General features: G+C 38.0%; 1 protein-coding gene across 1 annotated transcript in view; it reads right to left on the bottom strand.

Moving 5' to 3' along the window:
• The window catches only part of EEA1 (early endosome antigen 1), a 71,009-nt gene that overhangs the window by 25,609 nt on the left and 21,123 nt on the right, over positions 1-24,277 (bottom strand). Inside the window, exons 5-15 of the mRNA XM_026035535.1 lie at positions 19,965-20,019; positions 19,783-19,848; positions 18,972-19,011; positions 18,022-18,129; positions 17,809-17,930; positions 16,258-16,413; positions 11,184-11,300; positions 5,991-6,329; positions 2,194-2,343; positions 1,036-1,155; positions 535-804 (exon numbers count right to left, since the gene is read on the bottom strand). Of these exons, the coding sequence (XP_025891320.1) occupies positions 535-804; positions 1,036-1,155; positions 2,194-2,343; positions 5,991-6,329; positions 11,184-11,300; positions 16,258-16,413; positions 17,809-17,930; positions 18,022-18,129; positions 18,972-19,011; positions 19,783-19,848; positions 19,965-20,019 (1,543 nt within the window). The remainder of the gene's footprint in view (positions 1-534; positions 805-1,035; positions 1,156-2,193; positions 2,344-5,990; positions 6,330-11,183; positions 11,301-16,257; positions 16,414-17,808; positions 17,931-18,021; positions 18,130-18,971; positions 19,012-19,782; positions 19,849-19,964; positions 20,020-24,277) is intronic.

Genomic DNA, 24,277 nt, shown 5'->3' with positions numbered 1-24,277 from the left:
AGAGAGAGAGAATTAAAAGAGAAGATAGGAAATGGATATATCCAGATATCCAGACAAGTCATATATGAATTTTAAAGTGTCTTATCATGGCTTTGGAGTCCCAATGCTGCTCAACTCTTACATTTTTCATTCTGACCATATCACAGTCAACCTATGCTTTGCACAACACCAAAGCTTACATATGTTAACAGTTCAAAATGAAAGCAAAAGGGGTTGAACAATTTGGCTTTACTGTAACCATACCAAGGGAGTCATCAGATATAGATTGAACTGAAATTTGGTGTTTAAGGCAGGAATTAAACCTCTTTCTCAAATAAGCAAACCAAATACATACATGCAAAATATATTTATTAGGCACATATATAACTATCATACGAACATACCATAGGAGATATCTAGGATTTTTTTTCCACTTTGCTGATAGCAAGTRAGTCATCAAAACACAAATGCGGTGAAATTTAAGGCAAGATACTTTAAGTAGTATCAAAAGAAACAGAAAAGTACAGAAAAGACTAATGTCATATCTCATTAGACACAAGCTAAGGAAGTAAGATGCAATAACGACAATAACAGAAAGGAAGTAGATCTCTGAGTTATTACCTGTATTTGTAATGCATGATTTTTCTCTTGTAGCTGGTTAAGAACTGCAGTTTCTCCTTCACCAGCTTGAATTTTTGCATATAAGTCCTCTCTTTCCTTTTCTAGCAAGGAGATGTTTTCCTTGCTCTTTTGAAGCAAGGCCTCAAGATTTTGTATTTTTTGGTCCTTATCTCCGATTTGTCGTAGCACTTGCTCCAAATCATTCTAGAAAATCGCATAATAGCTTCCTTAATTATATGGACCTTAGAAGTTATTCCTAATGCATAAAAYGTTGGATAAACATATTAAACACAGTATATGCTGTTCTAGATTTATTTATTAATTTATTGAATACTACTAAAAAGTCATGCAAGTCACTTCTACCAAGTAACGCACCAAAAAAATAAGAGCTGCTCAAATACATATTTACATAAGAATACACAATCACCAAGTTACCTGGGCTTCTCGTAGCTTTGCYGTAGTGTTTTGCTGATGTGTCTGCTGTTCCTGGTGCTGCTGTTTTGCTTTATCCAGCTGATGTTGTAATTCAGTGGAATTTGCCACTTTTTCCTTTAGCTTCCRGGGAAAAAATAATTAAAATCAATGAACAAGCACCATCTAGCCTGCTACAGCATTTAATGTTTATCCTAATGTTATCCTGTCCTAAAAGATTCTAAATGAAGCAYGAGTATTTGAAAGTTGGTTTAAAAATGAGTGTGTGTGATGCCAGTTAAAGAATCAAAATCTATGCAAAGCATTCCTATACTATTAATAAGTAAGATACTATATCACAAGTGAGATACTATAAAAGCAGTATCAGATATATGTATTTTTAGTTCTCAGAATCTAACAGGTAAGGAATTTTAGTACGTTGTTTTCCCAAGAGTTGTTAAGTTGTAACATAACTGATAATACAGATACCCTTAAAACAAAACTATTATCAATATTATTAGATTATTATAAAGAAATTCTAGTAGCAACTTTGCATTAGCAATCTCTCTCCTTTTATTGCTTTCTGTGCAAGTAATACTGGTCAAGGCTTTGCAAATTAGCTATAGAAAAGGTTTAAACATACCACTCAGATATGTGGCCAATCCACTTAGAGGTAGCAGTAAACCAGCAACATATACAAGATGCTCATTAAAATAAATAGAAACTTCACAATGAACAATTAATAAAACAARTATTTTCTATGTTTCCATCCTACAGTCTATTAACTATGAATGGCCAACTGGTTGTGCTACATTCACTTTTTTTTTCCTGCACATGGGGCTTCATCTCACAAGAATATCTGCACACTATATTTCACTCGCATTGGTTTAGGGGTACTTAAGCCTTTTCTTTTTTAAATTACAAGCCACTTAGACAAAGTTCTTAAGTGCAAGGAATTTCAGTAGCACACCAAGAACTTAACATACATCAAAGTTCTTTAGGCTTAGCAAATCTGCAATGCAAGTGCCATGGAGGCAGATTTTGACAACTTTGCCAGATTTTAACCATATTAGTCAGATGGAATTCCTGTAAGGACAAGCTATAAACCTCAACATCACAATGGATGTATACACAGGCTTCTATCAGAACCACTTAAAAATAGAGTCCGTGTAGAAAACCCACCTGCTCTTCAGCACGAGAAAGTTTTAATTGCAAATCAGCCACTTGCTGTTCTTTGTCCATTAGTTTTTCACTGGAGAGCTGTCTCTGTTCCTTAAGCCGCCCGTGCGCTTCCCCTAGCTGGCGCTCTGTCTCGAGAAGTTTATTGTGCAACTGCAAAAAGAAAATCATCTGGTTTATCAGTCATTCTGGAGCCAGCAACACTTTCCGAGGTGCCTTTTTCCACRAACACCTAGTGCTGAAGGACCTCACGTTGAAGAGTTTTTGACTTTCTGTTAAAATTGTCTGAAGTTAACGAACATTGCCCAAGTTGCAGGGAGCAGGGACAGAAACATTTCTCTGCCTTATTTCCTTAGGAAATCAGGCTGAATTATTCCTTTAMATGTCCACAGCCCCATATACTCTGAATGCACTGCCCTGCATGTGGCTGAGAAACTATGACTGTGCAGTGGTAGAAAAAGGAGTGCAGAGAATGAGAAGAAATGATACTATTAAGCAAGAACATTGGCTGTTTCTCGCTGCAGTAACCACTAAATTACTAATATTTCCTCACTAAAAACATGACCAAGAGGTGAGAAAAAAAAAAAACCTAATCAAGAAGGGGAGAAAATGTTGCTTGATTAGAATTTTATTCTATTAGAATTTTCTAATATTCTATTAGAATTCTATTAGAATGTTAGATTTTTTTTTTCTAATCAAGCAACAAGAGATAACTACCAAATCCACAGTTTGTCTGAAACTGGGAGAGAATATTTGAGAAGACAGAAACAGCATTTTCAAAAGTCACATTTACTACAGATAATTATATTACACTAATAAACATTTTGTAATGGGTCCATAAGTTATCAGCCATAAGCATGTTAAGTTATGGATACTATTATCTATTATATACATTGTTACTGGCCACAGTTATATGTAAAGTTATAAACCTGTAGTCTCCACAAAAAAACCACAGCCAATAGCCATTAATTAATAATTTCAAACAGATTATTTATAAAAATGTACTAAGGTAYCTGTAAAGTCTAACCATTTTATTTTCTGTGAAACACTCTTAAGTAAAATATTTATGTTTTACCATATCCTGCAAAAAATACACTTACAAAAGCAAAACACATAATGTGTGCTCGCTGGCATTCACGGAGTTCTAAAGCTAAGTATTTTTGAAGGACATTAAGATGGACATTAAGTCAACAAAATTGTAACATTTATTATAGATCTGTAATATCTATTCTCTCTATAATATATATGTTATATTAAATATATATGTTATATTGCTGATATATATTATAGATGAATAATATATATTATAGAGTATATTAGAGTTTCTAGATGAAAGTATAAATTTAGATTTTAAAAGTTGCAGTCACCAGCAGTAACACTAGTTATTGGGAGTTAACATTTCTTCAAGATTGAAGCAGGGTGTGTGTGTGTGTGTGTGTGTGTGTGTGTGTATGAATGTGCACGTTCCACCCTCCCCCCTATACTTTCTTGGAAGCAAAATTAGTCGCTGAAACTTCCTTCTACAGTTCCCCCATAATGAAGATCACTTCACTGACTCACTCTCGGTTCCTATTTATACAAAGTTAACCAGTCCACAAGAGGCCCATCTAGCACACCAAAAACAGCTTAGGCCTTTCAGAAGAGCCTTCATCTCACCTCTTCCTGTTCCTCAAGAATGGAAGCAAAACATAAGTTTGCACTCATTAAAGCTACTAGATTGGCTTTCTTATCATTGCTTGTAAGCTTGCTCTGCATCCACCTTCATAAAAACACCAATTCATTATGACAACATGAACTGCAGAAATATATTCAGACATAATACCATTAAAGTATTAAATGAATAAGCATGAGAAATTCTGTCTCTGGTTGCACTTTTTAAAATCCTACTTTATAAGTGAAGGGTTTTATATTTTTACAATACAATTCTAAAATGCAAACTGAGAACCAGCAGTTTGCATAGACTTTCTTGCTTAGACTTAATTCCTTCCCAAATTTTTGCATTTCCTTGCCAAAGAACTCACACAGCAATGAATGACTCACACTCCCTCCTCTTCATCTTCCCACCCCAAAACCCCTTCCTGAAAACGCCCTCCAAACCCGAAGCCAGGTTTCAGCCGAGCTTCTTGGCTCTGCTTCAGAACCTGCACACTTGTTGCCGAGGCAGACTGAGGCAGTTTTACCAAAAGAGGATTCCTAAGCAGATAACTAAAATATTTTTTTTTCATTTTTCCTCTTAGAAGACTGATGAGAAAAGGAAAGACATTTTGGAGGTGTAACGCATACACACAAAGTTCTGCCAAACCTCAATTCTTCCAGGGCATAACTTGCAATACAATTTATTATAGGCTTTTACAASGGGTTCAGAATTGAGACACACTCACTTCCAAATGACAAACTTACAGCAAAGGATGAATAAAGAACCTCATTCTAACAGAAATCTTTTTTTTCTACTTAGAACTGGAGACAGTGTTCCAACACTTCTCCTATCTGACATATTACCTCCAAGATGTCATAAAAAACAGAGTTCAAGTAGTCTTAAAAGTCAATTTGATTAATGTTAAATGAAAATCCTACTTCTGTAACTCATTGTACTTAACAGAAGAACAACATGTAAACTGCTGGGGCCAGTATGCTCTCCATGTACTAACAGCAATAACTTGTATAAGCAGAATATGTTTCAGGAGACTCAGGGAAGCAACATGAACACGTCATGTTAATCCTTATTTTCATGTTCATAATTCTCTATTCACTACTCAGTTTTAAAGAAAGCCAAGCCTATTCAAATCTAAGGCAAAATGAAAGGCTTTCCACTTCTTTCACATTCCCTATGGAGTAATAAATTAGTAAAAAGATTACTATAAGGAATGAAACTACTACTCATACTCTGCCTGAACTTGTTTTTTTCATATCCTCAACCCTGAAGGGCTTCAGCTCCTCCTCTGAACCAGAAAAGTTACCCTTGCCCACTTCTTGTTGATGAAGGCCCTCCAAAGACTTTAAGCAGTTGTGGATGCATTGTCTGCTACCATATTTGTCACAGAAACTCATCATTCTGGGTTAAAATGTCATTTGGCAACACCTGACATTTCACCAGATGTTGGAAAAAGAAGAGGAGAGGAAAACTGTAAAACAGAGTTGATTTAACAGGACAGTTCTGCATGAGAAGGAAGGTGGACAAGAAACTAGTCTCAGATCAGCTAGAAAAAGGGGAGAGATACTACAGATAGATAGAGAGAAAGACAGAGAGAGAAAGAGAGAAAAAGATAGAGAGAGAAAGAGAGTGAGAAAGACAGACAGACAGACAGATAGATAGATAGATGGATGGATGGATGGATGGATGCAGTTATTAAAGGGCATTAGCATTCCCAGCTGTGAAAATGCTGATAGTGTGAAAGCACTGGGAATTCTAGATCTTACTGAGCATTACTGTGCAAAGTGGCTAAGACTATTCTCACTTGCCTCTGATAAATATATGGGCCTATTAAAATGATACAGGTATAACAATATACAGATCCCAATGAGCTTCTGCACTCTTTTATCACAGTCTCTTCTCCCTAGATTGTTTGTTTTTGTTTGTTTGWTTGATTGCTTTTTACTTCTGTGACAAGATAATGTGATTATATTTCACTTTCTGTGGAGTAGGGAAGATTGCCTTMTTTATTTAAATTTATTTAAATACATGCATTTATTTAAATACCAATTAGGTATTTGTATACTTCCTTTCAATAAAGAAGTGCTCGCATAAGGAAAAGCACAGAGAAAGGAAAAAAGAAAACAGATGTAAAAGTGCAGAATTTTACCTGACTGAGCTCACTTTGGAGCTGTAGGCCATGCTGTTCTTTTTCCTCCCTCTGCTGCTGGAGCTGTTTGCTTTCTGCCTTGAGATGCTGGTACTTTGTCTCCACTTCAGACAATTCTTCTTTCAGTTTTTGGTTCGCTTCTGCCTTCTCACCCAGCTCTGTCTGTAACCTCTGCACCGAGGCTTCAGACGCAGACAGCCTGGCCTGAAGCTGCTGGCAGTCCAGGTCCTTCTGGTGAAAGCTTGCCTGCACGTTCTTCTTACTCACAGACACTTCATTGTGTTTCTCTTCTAGCTGCGTGTAATCCAGCTCTTTCTTCAGCAGCTTCTCCATCAGATTCTACAAAGGGAGTTACACAGCAATTTAATTGCATTTCTGCTTATATCTGTTCAATGTATTATTCAAATTATTTCAAATTTCTTCTCTAGTGATGATGCAAAATAGTGAAGGGCTCTCATGAGTATCTCCAAAACTGCATTAAAAGAATTGTTTCTATTTCATGTTACAGATACTGATTCTGGAGGGCGAATAGCACATTTTCAACTCAAAATACTGTATTTCACAGTCTCATAATCCACTTGCTCTTAGTCAGAAAACAACATTCACTCCACTCTCATATCCTGAAGACTAATTTAATTCCCTTCAAATTTCAGATCCTACATGTGTATTGGAGGAAAAGGGCAAATAGTAACTTGAGTTTTAGTGCACAGAAAATGTTTTAAAATACTATTGTCCTCCATATAATTTCCTACACAATAACATGTGTGGTTTAATTCTCATCTAATTCCATGCAGTCATCCAGTGGGATCATTTCCAAAAGCATCCTAATTTTGCCTAGTTTGCCATATTTGCAGCACAATCTGATATCCAAATTATGGCAGAGATTATGGAAGAAAATATGCAAAAATGAATAACTGCTGTGATGTTGATAAATCAGTGAATGAAAAACCTAGGATTTCACCTTCAATTTACAAGAAAGTGCTTTTTTACTTTAATTCATTCCATCTAATTTCCAGCATACAAATCAGCTCAATGGTTGTTTTGAGATGGCTGTTTTGAGTATGAAAACACAACAAAACTTAATTCCCACCCCSCAAAAGCATAATTTTCTTGACTCTTAGTTTTCTCTTACTGTATTAACCTCAAATATTGCAAGGAAATAGCTTATTATCAATTTTACACGTCTAGACAAAAAATGGGGAGAAAGTTCAAGAAGAAGAAAGACAAATTTCAGCTGTCACAGAATGCTGTTATCRAATTTCATGAACAAATTAAAACTATACTGATGTAGAAATAACGTATGTTAATGGACCTGATATTRTTTAAGATCTTGTACATTTTCGCCAAGGTTAGCTGAGGCATTAAACTGAATTCCAGAGACCTSCATGCAGGATAAAGATGCTGTGAGGACTGTTTCAATTTTCCAGTGTTAGTTGTTTAAACACAGAAATATAGCTGCCAGGAGGCACTGGTCATTGTCCATCACAGGTCATTCTTTCTAGCTTCTTGAAATCAGGTCCCATTTCTTGCTCGATATCTTATTAACATCCATTTCAGGAGAGCGTTAGTGTGAACATTTTTTAAATTCTCATGTTCATCCTACAGTTTCAGGGGCACTATATTCTCCAGTGACTCTTTCATTTCTGTATACAGAGATATACAGATATATATATATATATATATATAAACACTTTCATAGACAGCAGACTGAAAAATGTGGATACTCAGTATCAAAACATATATATCAAAACATCAGACAGTTCTGCAGGTTTGGAACAGGATTCCTAGGGAAGACAGTCTGAGCTGCTACTATAGCTGTGCTGAGTGAGCTTAAAGGCATACTTCCTTATGGTATCCAGGGATAAAATATATTTTGCTAAGAGAAAGAAAAATAAGCTGAACTGACCTTTTATTCTTTACATATTTCAACAGATGATGACTATATTTTACCACTAACCTGAATTAAAAATACCTCTGTATGGTTAATAATAATCTAGGAACTGAAGAGATTCAGCGAAGGTTTGAAAGGAAGTTAAAGTGCAAATGGCAGCTCTAGGCATCTAGCTACCCCTTTAAGAATAAATATAGTTAATTCTCTAACAGGTATCTTGAGCCTCCATTAAAACATATACTTTCCAGAAAATACAAGTTGGCCAAAAATTCTGGCTCAAGAGCAAATTTTGGTAAATGGTTTCTGGCCCAAAAATAGTCTCTTTTAAAATGTTCCTTGAAAAATACGGCATGTTTTAGCTGTTATAAGCATATAAAAGTTTTTCAGGTGCATGTAAGAAATGCAGGAATAATCACATAAAGAATAGACTGATGTCARGTGCCACCTTTATCCTCCTGAAGGGGAGTGGCAAGGCTCCCCTGGCTTTTACTGTAAATGTCACCCTCACAATCTAAAAGAAAGTTGTAATGCCCATTTCATTAAAGAGAAGTGGCCAGCCAGGATCTGCCAGTGGCCAGCAATTGCATTCAAGTTATACTTCCAAAATACCAACACTTTTTCATTGCAACAGCACAAGTTAGAAATAAAGCATTACTACTACTACTACTACTACTACCACTTTGTAACTCTTCTCATGCCATATGTGGAACTGCTAAGAGCTCCTTTATGAACAGCCAGTGTAGGAAACAAGATCTAAGGCTAGTTTAAATTTTGAATTACTGTTGGGGGAAAAAAAGGAAAAAAGGGAAGGAAATAAAAGTGACAGTTAACACTGTCTTGAAGCAGACTGGGATTCTGGGAGGCGTTCAAGAATGTTACATAAAACAGAGAAGAGGCAAAGCCTCTTCGTCACCCCATTATGAGTTATTCAGAGGACAGCCAAAAGTAGCAGATTGGATTTGCTGATCTTGTTCTGCAGCTGCTTTTCTTTTCCATAAGCAACGATAATGTGTAAAGCAGCCAGATCTTGTCAATGGACTGCARCCCAGAGCCACTGTCCCTGAAAGGTGCCAGTCCCCCACAGCACTCACAAATGGCTTCACTATTTTCCCAAGAAAAGAGCTGAGTTTGTCCCATGSTGGTACTTTCTTCATGGAGGAGTGAAGCCCATGAGCAGAACCAAGGCCACCAGAGCTAAGGCCACTCAGGTTATGTTGAAAACAGGGGATCCAGGGTCATGTCCTACCTGGAGGCATGTCCCAGCTGCACGTCAAACTTACACTGGGATATATCAGCACACAGCAGCCACCCCTCTCCCCCAAACCTTGACTTCCAAAGAAAAGGAACTTAGATAAGCAGACAAGAGGAAATGTCATTATGCTCCAGCATACACTGAAGTTTTCATACACCTTAGTTTTCAAAGCAGAACAAGACACAGGCAGGAAACACAACCCTGATCCCTTTTCTTGTGCTGTTCCATCAAAYCGTACAAGAACAATGTGGTACAGCTGTCCAGCAGTCAGAGATTAAAAGAATTGTGATGACTATTCTGAAATGTGTCAAGTTATGTCAGTAGAAGGTTGGAAACTAAATGTTTTCCCTGTATATTAGACATCACACTTTTCCTAAAAGAAAACCCACATGTGCAGTGGGTTGGAATTACAGTCTCATCCAGAGGAGACACTAGTTTTCCCTGTGTTAGCCTCTTTAGGGCTGCAGGCCATTACTGGGCTCTAAATTAACGCTTGGCTCTGCATAGTAAGCCAGTCACCGTAAGGGCTCTGCTTTTTAAAAGAAAATGACACATTTAAAAGCAGATGACGCACTTGTCATCTGCACTTTTATTGTATTTTCCTGAAAATATAAGAAACAGCTTGCTTACCTAAGGTCAGATATGATCTTGAAAAAATCTCAGTGTCAATGCACAGAAATATCTTTTTGCATTGCAATGGAGTTACAAATCGATGCACACAACAAAATGCAATGTATTCTGTTCTGCATTGATATCTCCTCCAAAGAGGGAGCTATTCCTGTGATTTGGGAAGCTAGTCTTGCCTTTTCCAATTTTAGGTCCAGTTCCTCCAGGTCCGGATTCCTTGGCTAATAAAGCATTCCTATGSATAGCTCCTTTTGAAAAGCTGCATAAAGAGGTGGTTGTGAACTGCCCTACATCACTGAAACAGGAGGAGGAAAAGGAGTTCGCTGCCACTTCTTGTCTTCCTAGTCCACAAGCGGTATTCAGCATTAAGCTGACATAGTACAGGAGTCCTGTTAAAGCATATTTATCTTACTCAAACTGTTTCACTCTACATTTTAATGGAAAAGCAAGATATTCTGGCCAATATTCTATCCTCTATGTTAATAATTTTGCCAAAGCTTGATTCAGTGTTGCCTGTCCATGCTTAGTTCTAATTCTCACAAGCTTAGTTCTGAAACTGATTTTTATAAGTTAAACCAAGTGCCATCTTCCTAAAAGTAAACTATATTTTACTGAATTTTATTGCATCTTATTATATTCCTTGCAGTTGCTCTTTTGGTATTGAGTTACACTAAATATGCAGTGTTCAGTCCCTGTCCTTTCCTTTTTTCCAAGACTGAAAAGCTTGCTGCTAGGTAAACTCATGCAGTGTGAATAGTGCATACATTCAATATTATCTATACAAACATAACAACAGATATATACATCTTCCTCCTTTTCTCCTTTCTTTCCTTATCTCCATTTTTGTCCCACAACCCACAWGCTTTCTTAATGTACATATGTAATGTGTTACTTGAAGTATATGCAGCAAGCTCACAGGACTTTGATAAAAGCTCTCATAAAATATTTGTTGACTGAGAAGGTTCTGGGGYTTAACTCAATTCTCCACCTTTTATGACCATGATAAAAGGCCAAATAATACGATACAAGTAAAATCTGAAAGCTAAGAAATTGGTAGAAAAATAAGAGTTCAGAATGTCTTTTTAAGCATGATTTTTGTGAAAACATTGTCATAGTTTGGAGGATATCACTTTTTTAATGTGAGATGGTGGCTCACTATATCGTTATATGTCAGCATATACCACAGCTGTTAGAAACGTGTAAGCATAACARGCCCAGGGATTTCAGAAGTGGCGTAACAACAATCACTAGAATTACCCTCCTGCTGTGCATATGCCTCCCATTAAGCAAAATGTTTAAAAAAAAAGATCTCCACTTCTGCAACACCAAGGAAGTGTTTTGTCAGTCTCTGGTTAGCACTTCCCAAGGCAATGTTTCCACTTTAATGAGAGCTGATAAGTGTAAGAAATAAAAATGTTCTCACCTGGTTTTTCTGTTCTAGCTCTTTGATTGAACTTTGAAGTTTTTGCAGCTCCTGGACATACACAGCTACTTCCTGAGGTCCTTTGGCAAGTTCAGCTCTTAGCTGGTTAATGGTAGCCTGAATGGACAAACAAAAAATCCATGTTTAATACTAAAAGATTTGCATGTAATGTATAACCTGAACAAAAATGAGATACCCGGTAGCAAAATAAAAAGCATCTTTTATTCAAATAAATATCTTAAGAAAAAAAAAATCTGATGCAACCTCATCTTGGAGCACTATCAACTGCAACATTACCAGAGAACAGAGCTCCCCAGACAAGATAAACCCATATTCTATCAAGGAGACGAATTTGTCCCTTAACAATTAACAAAAGTCCAATTAACAAAAAAGAAAGAAGTTGAGCCCGCAACTGATAAAAATCACAAAAGAWTATCCATAGACAATTATTAAAGCTGTAGCTCAAAGTGAACACTCGCCCAAGTCATTGCAGTTATACTGCTAAAATCTTCCTGCAARGCCCCTCACCAGAGCAAAATGTCTTGGAAAAAGAAGCAGAAGGCAGTTAAAACACCTGCCTCTGATGCAGACTTGGTGTGAACTCTGAGCAAGCCTGCAGGCCAGCATAATCCTATAAAAAACACTTCCCCTTTCAATGGGATAGGCACAAAAAGGAAAGCACAGAAGAAAAGCACCTCACAGTGGTAACAGCGGCTGCCCTAAAACATCTTTGTTTGGGTTAACAGGAAATAATATCATGCTTGATAYCCTGTGACCTCTGAGATCTTTGTATAAGATGATAAAAGAGAAAAAGCATCTTTCACAAATGTGACCTCTCCATATAGAGTTGAAAAATGTGAAACACGAACCTTGTCTTAGATGGCAAAACTAACTTGTTCATAGAGTGTGAATGGAACACTGAATTCTCCAATTAAAATGTGTTTGCAATACACTACCCAAAAGCTAGCAACTGGCTCRTACTCACTATTAACGCTTCTCTTTTTTTGTAACAAATAGACAGARGAAAAATTGTCTTGTATACTCGTAATACAGAAAATAAAATGCACTGTGTAGATGCACTAACTTGGAATACACCATATAACAACAGCATTTCTTTCTATGGTTCTCATATCCACAGATTGAGGCAGGAATGTATAAATAACAATTTCAAGAATGAACTYCTGTTTAGTAAAGAAGTGTGAGAATTACAGAAACGGTAACATTTCTCTCTTGTACATATATACATCCCAACTTCTGTGTTGTTTTTAGAAATTATAGACATAAGTAACAGACAATATTCATATTTTTGACCTTCCTACATAAATAGCAAGACCAAAAAGGAACATATTCATTATAGCACTACATGTTGTTATTAATTCTGTGTTCTGTAATGCTATTCTTTACAAGAGCTCTGTTTTGAGCAGTTAGTAGCTACTGGACAGAAGCAGCTTCTGTCTGTGGCAGATAACCTTTCCAGGATGCTCTCAAAAAATACAGCATGGATGTTTGACTGGTGAAAGAATGTAACGCAGAAAATGTGCAGAAACTTGTTAAAGACGCCCCTGCAGCTTTTCAACCTAGAGAGACAGAGAGACATGGATGTATCTTCATGAAAACATTCACAGGTGAATAATCACTCCTGACACTGGGACACTGGCGAAGTGTCTGTTTGGCTAAGGAACCAATGAACCAATAAGAAAATCTGTCTAACTACAGAGATCTAATACAAGAATAAGAAGATGTAAAAAAAATTACCTCAAGTTTAAGTTTCTCCATTAGAAGCAGAAAAAAAATAAAATGGATGGATGAAAGATGGAAATAAGCAGTGACAAAAGCTGTTAGTAGATAACATTTCCTCAAATTTGCTGTCAAATATGGATTTTTTTAATGCCTTTGCTTAGTTTTTTGGCTTTAGCAAATTCACCCATAGTTTAATCCACTCATTTAACACTGTATGCTTTCAGGATAATTATTTGCCAAGCCTATTCCCTGTCTTTTATGGCTTGTAGGAAGACTTATCAGAAAACTGAACCAGATCCCAGTCTGCAGAGAGACATAGAAATGTTTAGCCCTGGAGCGGTGCAGCTGCTCCCATAACATGTTTACCATGTAGGATTCACTACAGTGAGCAGCTAAACATGGAAGGCGTATATCAAAATGAACATTCATCTGTGAGAAGCTAAACATGGAAGGCACGTAGCAAAATGAGCATTCATCTCAGACAGCTAGACACCATAGCTTTGGGTACAGCTCTGAAATAAAGTATAGATTTCAACACAGAAAGGAGGGGGTGTAACATTAAATGCCCTTAGGTGGTAACTGCAGAGCTGGACARCTTCTCCGGTTCTCTCCCTCGCACAGCTTTAAACATCTGTAACATTAATGTTTTAAGTGTTTAATTTACATAAAGGTTTTCAATAGTTTAATATTCCTCGCTAATCATCCCAAACAGTTAAAAAGAAATATTCAGCAGGATAGTGCTAGCACTGCTGCCACCACAACTACAAAAAGAGGTAAAACTGCTTCAGCAGCAGCGCTTAAAGACACACAGAGTGCCAACAACCAATGCTCTTCTCTTCACCAGGCTGCAAGGATAACTTCTTTACAAGTTATGCTTTGAATAACAGCACAAATGTGAGTATCCACATCCTCCTCAGCAAAAAGCTGCGGCCTAGGAAGGCCTAAGAACCGTGGGACTCCTTCAGCCCTTGCGGCAAGGCGGTCGCAAAGAGCCAAGCAGGGACAAAACACAGCCAAGCTTCTATGAGCAGAGCTACATCCAGGCGGTGGATAGAGGGCTTCCCAGGTCCTGTTTTCTCTAGGTTATTTTTAAAACATACTGTGAAACAAAAGACGCAAAGTGGGAAGTTTTCAGCACTACGACTTCAAGTAATTTGGGTTTTTTAGAAGCATCTTTTCTTCTGTCACTTCGCATTGACAGAAAAGCTTTTATTTCGAACTTGTCTTCCTACCAATGTCTTAGGCTACTGTTGCCATAAGTAACAATTAAGCAGAGAAGACAGTAACATTTCAGAGAAAAACGTGAATGCCCCTGCTTGCCATGGTTTACCACAAGGAAATTCAGTCTTCTCTGGTTCAGACTACATACTGGTGACACTGAACAGACACCTGATATTATTATCACTATTGCAGTGCAGTTTATAAACTTTCCATGCATTTAAGACTTTTTATATGAAGTCACAGACCATTACTTCCAGCAGAACTGAGACTTTTTTTTTCCCCTTCCTGTTAAAGGTTGCACTTTGAAACAGCTAGGTAAGTCAAAGCCCTAGCACACCTAATTAGGGCCAACAAGAGCAATTGCTACTTCTGTGCGTGTTACAATACAAAATATTTCAGTTATGCCTATGTCATTGTGCCATCTAATCTTCAAATGAAAACTAAATATAATATCCAGAACTACAAAAGATGAGAGTGACAGTATGCTGAGTTTCAATTTACATGCTGCAGCAGAGTTGTTAGCTCCCACAGTTAAAACCAAATTACAATTACACAACAACTTACATGGCCACATAACAAACCACATCACATTCAGAACTCCAGCTGGGATATTCCATTTTCCTACCTGTCTGATCAAGTTCTTGGCATACATAATTTTAAATTGAGAACAATAGTAGATTCATATTTAGCAAAATACTGTACTCTCATACAATTGCTGGGGCTCCACGTATCTATTAGTGGGAGGGAAAAAAGGAGGGAGGGAAGGAGGGAAGCTGTACTACAAGGCAGAGCTGCTCTAAAGTTCTGCATTGCAGATGAAGAAACAGAAAGTTAAAACTGCAGTTCTGAAATCTAGGACACACGAAACACCAGGAATCCTTCATGCCCACAGATCCCAACAGACAGAGGATACTAGAAGCAACTGGGCACTCTGCACATCTTGCAGTCTCTCCCTCATATAAGCTGGGGGAYTCTGCAAGAACCCCATTTCACTAGAGATCATAGCTCTGCACTTGCAAGTTTGGAAGGCATTGTCTGGCCAGACAGAACAGAAAAGGAGACAAAATGAAAGTCACAAGCCAAGTGTTACTAGACAAAAGCCTAGTAACAACTGCTCTGTTGTTGTAACAACTGTCACTAAGGCCCGTGGCAAAAACAGACCAACCAATCCACTAGTAAGATGCTGCAACACACTGCAGCGAGAGAATTCTTCTGCAGATATGGATTTATCAATTCTCCAGTACAATAAAGTTTGTTACACARAAGTTTTTTTTTGTTGATACCATGTCTTTCAGGATTTTGTGCCAGTATCTCTGTCAGACACAGATTTCACTCTCAGATTTCACAATTCCATGCTATGACAGTACAAGGAGGAAGTTTCTTCCTTAAAAACTCAAGCCAAATTTTCTGCAATTCTGTTTCTCTCATTTACACAGAAAGCACAAAACTGCTTACTAGTTGAAAAGGAAAGCAACCAAATACAAGGAAAACAAACATTTGTTAAGGGAGAGGCAGTTAATATGTACAGCAGTAAGATGCAGTTTTAGCTTTGCTTCTTCAAACAAATATTTATCATAGAAATCTATATGCAGGAACAATGAAAATGGAAAAATGTTTCCAAATCTCCCATCAGCAATATAAAATATCTTCCACTGACTCAATCAAAACAGAACCARCTTTTACAAACCTCAGAATAGCTTTCATTTTTTACTTTAGACTGCAGTAATGACAAGACATAAACTGTGGTGCTTTTGCCCCAAAACAGATTACATCTTGACTTTAAACCATGGTGAGATGTGGCAATCCGTCAGCTTTTAGTCTAGCAGGTACCAAAAGAGACTGGAAAACCATTATCTAATGGATTTGGGAGAAGGCAAGAAACACAGATTTGCATCTGACACACAAAACACACACCTACAATAAATAATAGGTAATAGGTTTCCAATTTGACAGGTAAATCTCAATAAAGATATGGTGTTAAAACGCAAATAAGCTTACAGCCTGCATTCTGATTTTAAAGCAGCTTTTCTCATTACCATGAATTAGTATTTTCCATTTCCATATGAAAATCATGGCAAAATCAATACACATGACAGCTTTAGGTATGACTTACCTCTGAGTTAGCCTGCTCTGCCTGCAAGTGCTTGCATTCATCTTTCAGCTTGTCAGATTCTCTTTCACGCTCCAAAGTCATTTTGTCCATCAGTGTCTGAACTTGGACCAGCTCCTTTTTCAGGACAGCCACATCCTCCAGACCAGGCCTTTGCAGCTGGAAAGTGGTAAAGTGGCAATGAACAACATGATGCTGGGAGACATATTCCTAGAGCTAATTCTATCTCTAAAAATCTTACAAATCCTCAATATAAAGACAACGTGTCATTTAGAGCATGACAACTGAAAAAAAAAAAAACAACAAAAAAAACAGAAAAATACAGGTAAGTTACCAAAAAATAGGATTTAGTAGATCACGCTTTCTGTTGGTTCTTGCCAGCCTAGCCTGGAACTTGTAGACTGTTTTCAACCTAATCTGACAGAAGGTCTTAAAGAGTGAATTTCTGTAATTTTCATTTAGACAGGTTGCTAGGCAAGTAGGAAGACTTTCACTGCGAAGAAAGGCTGAAGTGACAGGGAATCTACTTAAGAAGTTTACYTGAAGTCATAATTCCTTGAAAAGTAGACCATACTGGTTCCTCTAACAAGAAACAGGTAGAGAGGGTTGGACAGCTTTAGTGACTAGGTAGGGACAGCTCTCTTCAGGGCATCTGACTATGGGAAGAAGAGGAGGTCAAAGAGCCCTCATTTTTGCCTTCAAAATCTAAGCAGTGGTAGAGGGGAGGGATGAAGACAAGCAGGAAGTCCAGATGTGCCTCAGCTATGGCTGTAAAAACTATAAGGCTACTGAGTCACAGGGACTTTTCCCCAAAGCCACAGCTGTATTTAAAAATCATCAGGAGCCAAACTCTTGGAATACACACACAGCAGTATCACCAGCCAAGCGTGGGAGGGAAAACATGAACATAAGCAAGGTGATGACAGCTGCCAGCCTTCTAGCTACCAGTCACAAAACACCTCTCCAAGCATTTCTTTCAAATGCAGCTATCCAGGGGCAGTCATAACACAACATCTAATGAAAAACAGGTGAACTGAAGACAGCTGTTCAAATAACTATAGGCCTATACAACTTATCTGTAATRATTAATATTCTGCAAAATGCCTTAAATATAGAGCATCAATATGCAGAATATAAAATAACCTAGCATAAATTTCAACATGCAAGTCTGAAACAACACATATTTATCTATTGACTGGGAAAATACTGAAAATTTAAAGCAGCAAAACAGACACTAAGAAATTACATTCTGAACTTCTTTTCAATCCACAAGAAGATCCCTCCAAGTTCCACAATGTTTGAATGCTTTCAAACTGTATTTGCAAGCAATTGAGTATATCCCCTTTTAACTCCCTGGAACAGGCTGCTCTGAGAGGCCATGGAGTCTGGAGGTTGTCTCTGGAGCTCTTCCAAACTCGCCTGGATGCCTCCCTGTGCCCCATGCTCTGGGTGTCCCTGCTGGAGCACGGGGKTTGGACTAGATGATCTCTAGAGGTCCCTTCCATTTTGTGATGCACAAGTGACATAAAAACATTAAGACTGTGGTGTGAATACCAGTTCTGTCTTTAAGTCTTCTACGGTATTTCTCTCTTTCTGCAGTTCTTGTGTCAGGTTTGTCACTTTCTGTTCTGCACCTTCCCGAAGACTGGTTTCTTCATCGTATTTTGCTTTAAGTTCTAATTAAGAAAGAAGTTGAACAAAAAAAGATCACTTGCAAGAGTTGCATAAATAGGGAACAGAATTAGAGTGCACATTTAATGTACTTACCCACAATTTCAGTGGCCAGCTGTGCTGCTTTCTGCTCAAATAAGTCTTTCATTTGCTTAATATTAAAATTTTCTACTTGGATCTCTTCTAGTTGATGTTCTAATGATTCTAGTTCCACAAAAAAGAACAGTATTATTTTCTAAGTTGCCTAGGACAAGGTTATATAGTTACTCACATCAATAATAAAACACAGTATATAAAAGAGTAATTAATCCAAGTTCCCTAACATCCGACTAGCTTTAGGAAAATAAATAATAGAAGATAAATATTCACRTTCACGATATTGGAATCTGTCACAAGTCATGTCCTTTGAAGGATTATGGACATAGTGGTTTCCACTTGTCAGCAAATATCCCTTCATATCACTTTAATATGCTCAATTCTAAGCCCAAAACTGTGATTAGAAATCACTTCGTGATGACCAGTCACACATAAGTCACACATTCATGCATATATAAGGAAATTATATTCCATGGGTGCCTCATGAAGACAAAACACAGAGCAAAAAATATTGGTCTGAGAAACAAACAACATTTCATTGTTTTCTTTTCTAGCAATCAGAATAGAAAAGCAATGAACAAAATCAGTGTTGACTAAAACTGCAGTTTAAACATCAACAGACACTGTCTTTCTCAGCAATAGACTCATCCCAAATGCCTGAATACATGAAATGACTAAAAAAGATGTTCAATACTATGACTGAGAGGTGCTTTTATAGTTATGACAATTCCTCTCTCACTCCTAGAAATTACATATAACAAATATCTCCTAACAATTCCCCACACCATAGCTGCCAGGAGCTACCTTAGGTACCTGCAGTAAACATTTGTCAGCATTCTAGCACTTGAATTCACCAAAAGTGCCTTTTCATCAACCCAAAGGCTACACTGAAACAAATTTCAGAAATTCCAAAACAGTGACAGAAATTAATATAATAAAACATTAGCCACCTGCAGATGTAGCTGTTGTCAATCCATCAGACTTAGAATCCTTTAAAAACAGAAGAATAAATGTATCATTAGACAGTACGAATAACTATTAGTACTTTAACAGCTCACATAAAAGAAGACCAGGCTTTTGGAAAGACACAGAAAGAGAGGTTTCTGTACTCAAAAGGTACAAAGCAATATAAAAATAACTGATTTAAACAGTCATAGCAGAGAGAGTAGAAAAGTCACAACGATTTTGGCTTCCTGAATGCTATCATATTCCTTTTAACATTCCAATAAAAATGCCCCCTGCCCTTTTAATACTGAAATCTGGCCCTAAAAACACAAGTTACTGACATTAAGCAGAACGGCAGCAGTGAACATTCTGAAAATACACAGTATGAGAAAGCAATTGCTGAGGTTTATAACAATTCACTATTTATGTAGCTTATAGTAAAAATAGGTTTTTGTTAAGTTCATATGGGATTTAACGAAATAGCATTACTCCCCACAGTTTCCTACAAGAAAAACCCCATTGCTATGTTTGTCATCAGAGATGAACCACATTCAATTTATGTTCTTTAATAAACTGAGTTCTGAATAAGCCCAAAACAGAAGGTCTGAAACGAACCTGCAGCTAGCATGGAAGAATCACTATCTATCACCTTGTCTTTTAGATATACACTTCATATATATATTTTGTTTTCAGGAACATGTCAAGAGTCAAGTTATGGAACTAACTAAATCAGGCCACGTGCCTTACAAAAAAAGGTATTAATCTTCAATGTCAATGTTGATGATAAACCTGCTTCAAGTATTTTAAAGCAATTACTTGCTGCTGCTGCCCCTGCAATTTTTCTAGTTCTTTCTTCAGCTCTTCTGAGTACCATCTCTCCTCCTGGAACAGAAAAAACGAGATTGGGAAGAGTAAACTCTAATTTCGGTTGCTTAAGATAGCAGAATACTTGGCAATTTGAAACGAAGAAGCACATGCAAGTGAAAAACATTTCCAACCTTCAGTGAGGCTTGCAGGTCCTGGACTTCTTGTCGGAGCAGTGATACTTCATCTCTGAATAAATATATCCATGAAGTGGAGAAAATGAATATGAAGTGGTTATGTTTTGTCATTTATACTTTCAGTGTAAGTTACAACACATGTTAAGTAACTGGAAGATAGTTATAATCACATATTATGCAAATATAATATACACAGTTATATATAAGTTACATTTTTTGAAAATTTGGAACAAAGAAAATTAATAGATACTCATTAGCTCACAATCATATCATCACCTGAAAACTGTTAAAACATACAAAGCATCTTTTATATATACATATATATATATATGCGCAGGACATAGATATGGTCTTTTAAAGAAAGAAGAATCGCAGAATTCTTTTTTTATATATGAAAGTGTTAATGCATCAGCTTGACCACATGATTTCAGAACAGCAAAGCTTTGCACTGGGCTGTATAACTTGTATACACCTTACAAAGAGGGCAGGTCTATTCTCCTTCACTTTTCATCTCAAGCAAAAGAGAGCGTGCTGCTCCGCTCCTTCCAAACCATGCCATTATGTAAGTTTACCTCCTCACAGCAATTCCCCAGTATGCCCCACAGATTCACTCACTTAATGCCATGAATGTTTAAAGCCTTGGCACTTTAAAATTCTCAGATTTCACGCTGAAGCCTCCTGCCACGCAYGAACACAAGATCCAGGGCTAAAACTGCTGCTGATCAGCTCAGACAGCACCCTTCTAAATCTCAGGTCTCTGTACAGAGTTACACAACTCCGCACACGAGGCTCATGTAGCCCCACTGAGGCTCAGCCACTCCAAGCACAGGACGCAGGGGTCATTACTGCAGTGTCAACACACCCGTCCTCACTGTCTGCGCAGCAGCAGCAGCGCTGCGGGGCCTGCTCCAACAGACACGTGTGGCTGTGAATATCAACACACTCCCTCCGTTTTACACCATGCAGAGCTGTTGCAGCAGCGCTGTGGGACTCCTTCCTCCAAAGACGCTCCTTCTTTTACCTCATGCTACTAGACGGAGAGCAGGGTGGGGGAGGTTTCCTTACTTAAGCTGGAAAGGAACAGATTCAATCTACACCTGAGTATTACTGTCATGTTTGGGGCATCAGGAAGCTGGGGAAACTACTGACACATGAACCAACAAAGTGATGCCAGCRAGAACTCTGTCTGCACTCATCATTGTGCTGAGCTCACAGCTTACTCATAGCTGCAATCCAGAACACACATGGAGGAGGCAGAGGAAGCAGCCTTCTCACACGTATAGGTAATCTAGCTAAAATTCACACATTAMAGGTAAAATCTCAGGCAGGTGAAACACAGTTGACTACATTGAAGCTGGGCCAGAACACATACTAGATACATAAAATTGAATTATTGAAGACACCTTGGTATTTATAATGACTARAAGTTTGTGTAGCACTGAACTATTGAAGACACACCGGTCTTTGTAAAAAAGTTTCTGTACTGTATGACAACAGTTTGTAGTACAGAAGAGGTAGGGCAGAAAAGGGTGAGGAAGGGAGCTAGGAATGCAAACACCCTCAACAGGATTTGCCTTSATAATCCCAAGGCCGTTTTGCTTTAGAGCAATCATATGAAACCTAAATGTGGATTAATTGTCCAGTGAAAAATAAGCAGGAAAGAAGAAGAAAAAAATAGTATAAGGGTTCACTCGCAGACTGTCATTTTATTTTTCTTACTGCCATCCAAATCCTCACTAAATCGCCCTTTCCCCTTTGAGCACACTCCAGTCCCTTCCTCCTCTCTGACACTCCTCTCRGCATATCCTCCTTTGCCACCTGACAAATCCCTACTACCTTTTCCTTCTGCTCAACACCATTCCCCCACATCTTTAATGCCACTACCTGACCACCTGAGCACTAACAGTCTAGCAAGATCAGTTACAGGATTTACTGTTGGTACCTAACTGTGGTAATTCACGGCATGGAAGGGAAGAGGACACCATGTAGTTACACAGAGTCACAGCACAGTCGAGGTTGGAAGGGGCCTTTAGAGATCATCTAGTCCAACCCCCCTGCTCCAGCAGGGACACCCAGAGCACGGGGCACAGGYGGCATCCAGGTGGGTGTGGAAAATCCCCAGAGAAGGAGACTCCACAGCCTCCCTGGGCAGCCTGTKCCAGGGCTCTGAAATTGTGATATTGATAAAGAATGAAAGAAATAAAATCTGTAAAATAAAAACTGGTCCTGAACTATGGCACTATAATTGGTTGGAAAACACCTCTGACTTACTCAGAAATAATAATACTATTTAATTACTGGGAGTGATAGCACCTGCATCTTTCTACCGACTAAATAAAGAAGTTCACCTCCTAACTTGGTCCCACGAATCACTTGTGGGCTCACTTGTAGGCAGCCAACCTGTTCAGTTCCCCGCTGCAGATCAGAATATTGCTTTAATGTGGTAGTCTAAGTCTTGAAAAATAAATGTTTATGTTGAAAGAGARGTTTCTCAAGCAAACATACAACTGCAAAACATTAAAGAACACCGCGCTAGGCAGAAGAAATAGCTCAAGTGTTACACAACAGCTCTCACCCGCCTCCCTTCACACCATCCAAACTCCCTGACCTTGAATACTTTTTCAATTATACAAGAGAAAACAAAAGCACTTATCCTTAGACTGTTGTGTTTGAGTCAAGAGAAAAGTTTCACCAGCCAGCATCTGGTTGGCATTGGAAATGTGTAGGCATAAAAATAAATCTTTCATAAACTATATAAACAATATCGTTATGACCAACTGTTCCCCCATGTGAATGCTATTATTCTGCTAGAATGACCATTTCTGGTCAAGTTGTAACACTTGGAAAGGGTTTAAAGCAGACATTCTTAAGTAAGTGGGCTCACAGGAAACCCAGTGCAACTCTAATGGTACCCTATCATTTCCTCATGGATAGAGCCCTAATTTTGCAGTCTCTTATTCTCCTCAGACTAATCGACTCTTTCAAATTATCTTCCATATTCATGGAAGATAATTTGGTTTTTTTTTTTGGTTTTTCATACATTTGGTGAAATTTTTTTGGTTTTTCATACATTTGGTGAAAAAAAGTGATAAAAATGATTGTAAAAATAGCACCATCTCAAAAAAAGCCACCGCCCTTGAACAGACAGGTCACAGGATGCTCATTTTAAAAACTAGAATCAATTTACTTTGCTTACTACTTTTCTTTCCCTGCACAGCTAAGAAAATTGAGGACGCAGAGGCTGCGGGTTTAGTCCATCCTCTGGGCACACTCCCTCCTGCTTGCCTGCTGTGCCTGCCAACCAAACCCCACTGGCACGACGACTCCTCTAGAGGCAGCACTTGCCCTACAGAACTCCCCTTAAACACAAGCAGAAAATAATTTGGCTCCTTTTGGAATCATACTTACATCTCATGGCTGTTATCTAAGAATTATGTCTGCAGCATTACTGCTACTTGAGAGCCGAGCAAGTCTGACAGATAAAAGATACTATACAATACCACAGAGTTTTGTCAAAGCAGACACACATGTTAAAATGAGATTAGAGTTGGGAAGCACAATTGTTTTGTTCCAGACACCTTAATGACAGACCACTGACAAAAAAATCAATGCTATCAGTTGCAAATTCTGCAACTACTCTAAGTTCAGTTTAAAATGTTGCCATTTCAATGCAATGTGCATTGAAAATGTCTTTTAAGACTGGCATTTTGTTTTATCTGTGTAACTGTTTCTTCAACATGGTGAGTTACTTGCAGTCCCCCTCTCCATTGCACCATTAAGAAAAGTGCTTATTGGCCTCAGAGCCTCCTCTCAGCAGCTTCGACACTGTCAACACAAAATGTGTGTTCAGGGAATGCAGCCAGAAACCCACCATGGTTGGAAGAGAGTGGAAACACCCTTGAAGAAGGGCCTCTACACCCATGCATGAAGACAAGACCTCTACYAACAGTGGTTCTGCAGAATACTGGGGAGATGATAGCTTCATTCAGATAATACCTGAAAAAAGTTACCTTACACATTCTTTTGTTACAAAAAAAAAAGGCGAGGGGGGAAAAAAAAGTAAGAAAGTATGTTTCACCTTATCAGTTCCTGCTATATACTGCTACCCTCAGAAATTAAAACATCTGATAAGTTGCCTAGGAATATATTTAACCACACACACTTACAGGTTTGACCAAAGAGTTAAATAAAATAAACTAGAGKAGATTTCTACAGATCAGCATGAAGTTTCTGGAATGTGGAAGTGTTAGATGGAGCATTAGTGACACAAAGTTCTCAGATTTACAATTAGATAAAATGGGAACCTAGCA

The sequence above is a fragment of the Nothoprocta perdicaria genome, unplaced genomic scaffold (genome assembly GCF_003342845.1).
Source record: "Nothoprocta perdicaria isolate Ctin4 unplaced genomic scaffold, notPer1 scaffold_160, whole genome shotgun sequence".
Classification (NCBI taxonomy): domain Eukaryota; kingdom Metazoa; phylum Chordata; class Aves; order Tinamiformes; family Tinamidae; genus Nothoprocta; species Nothoprocta perdicaria.
This window is presented reverse-complemented; position numbering and strand designations above follow the sequence as displayed.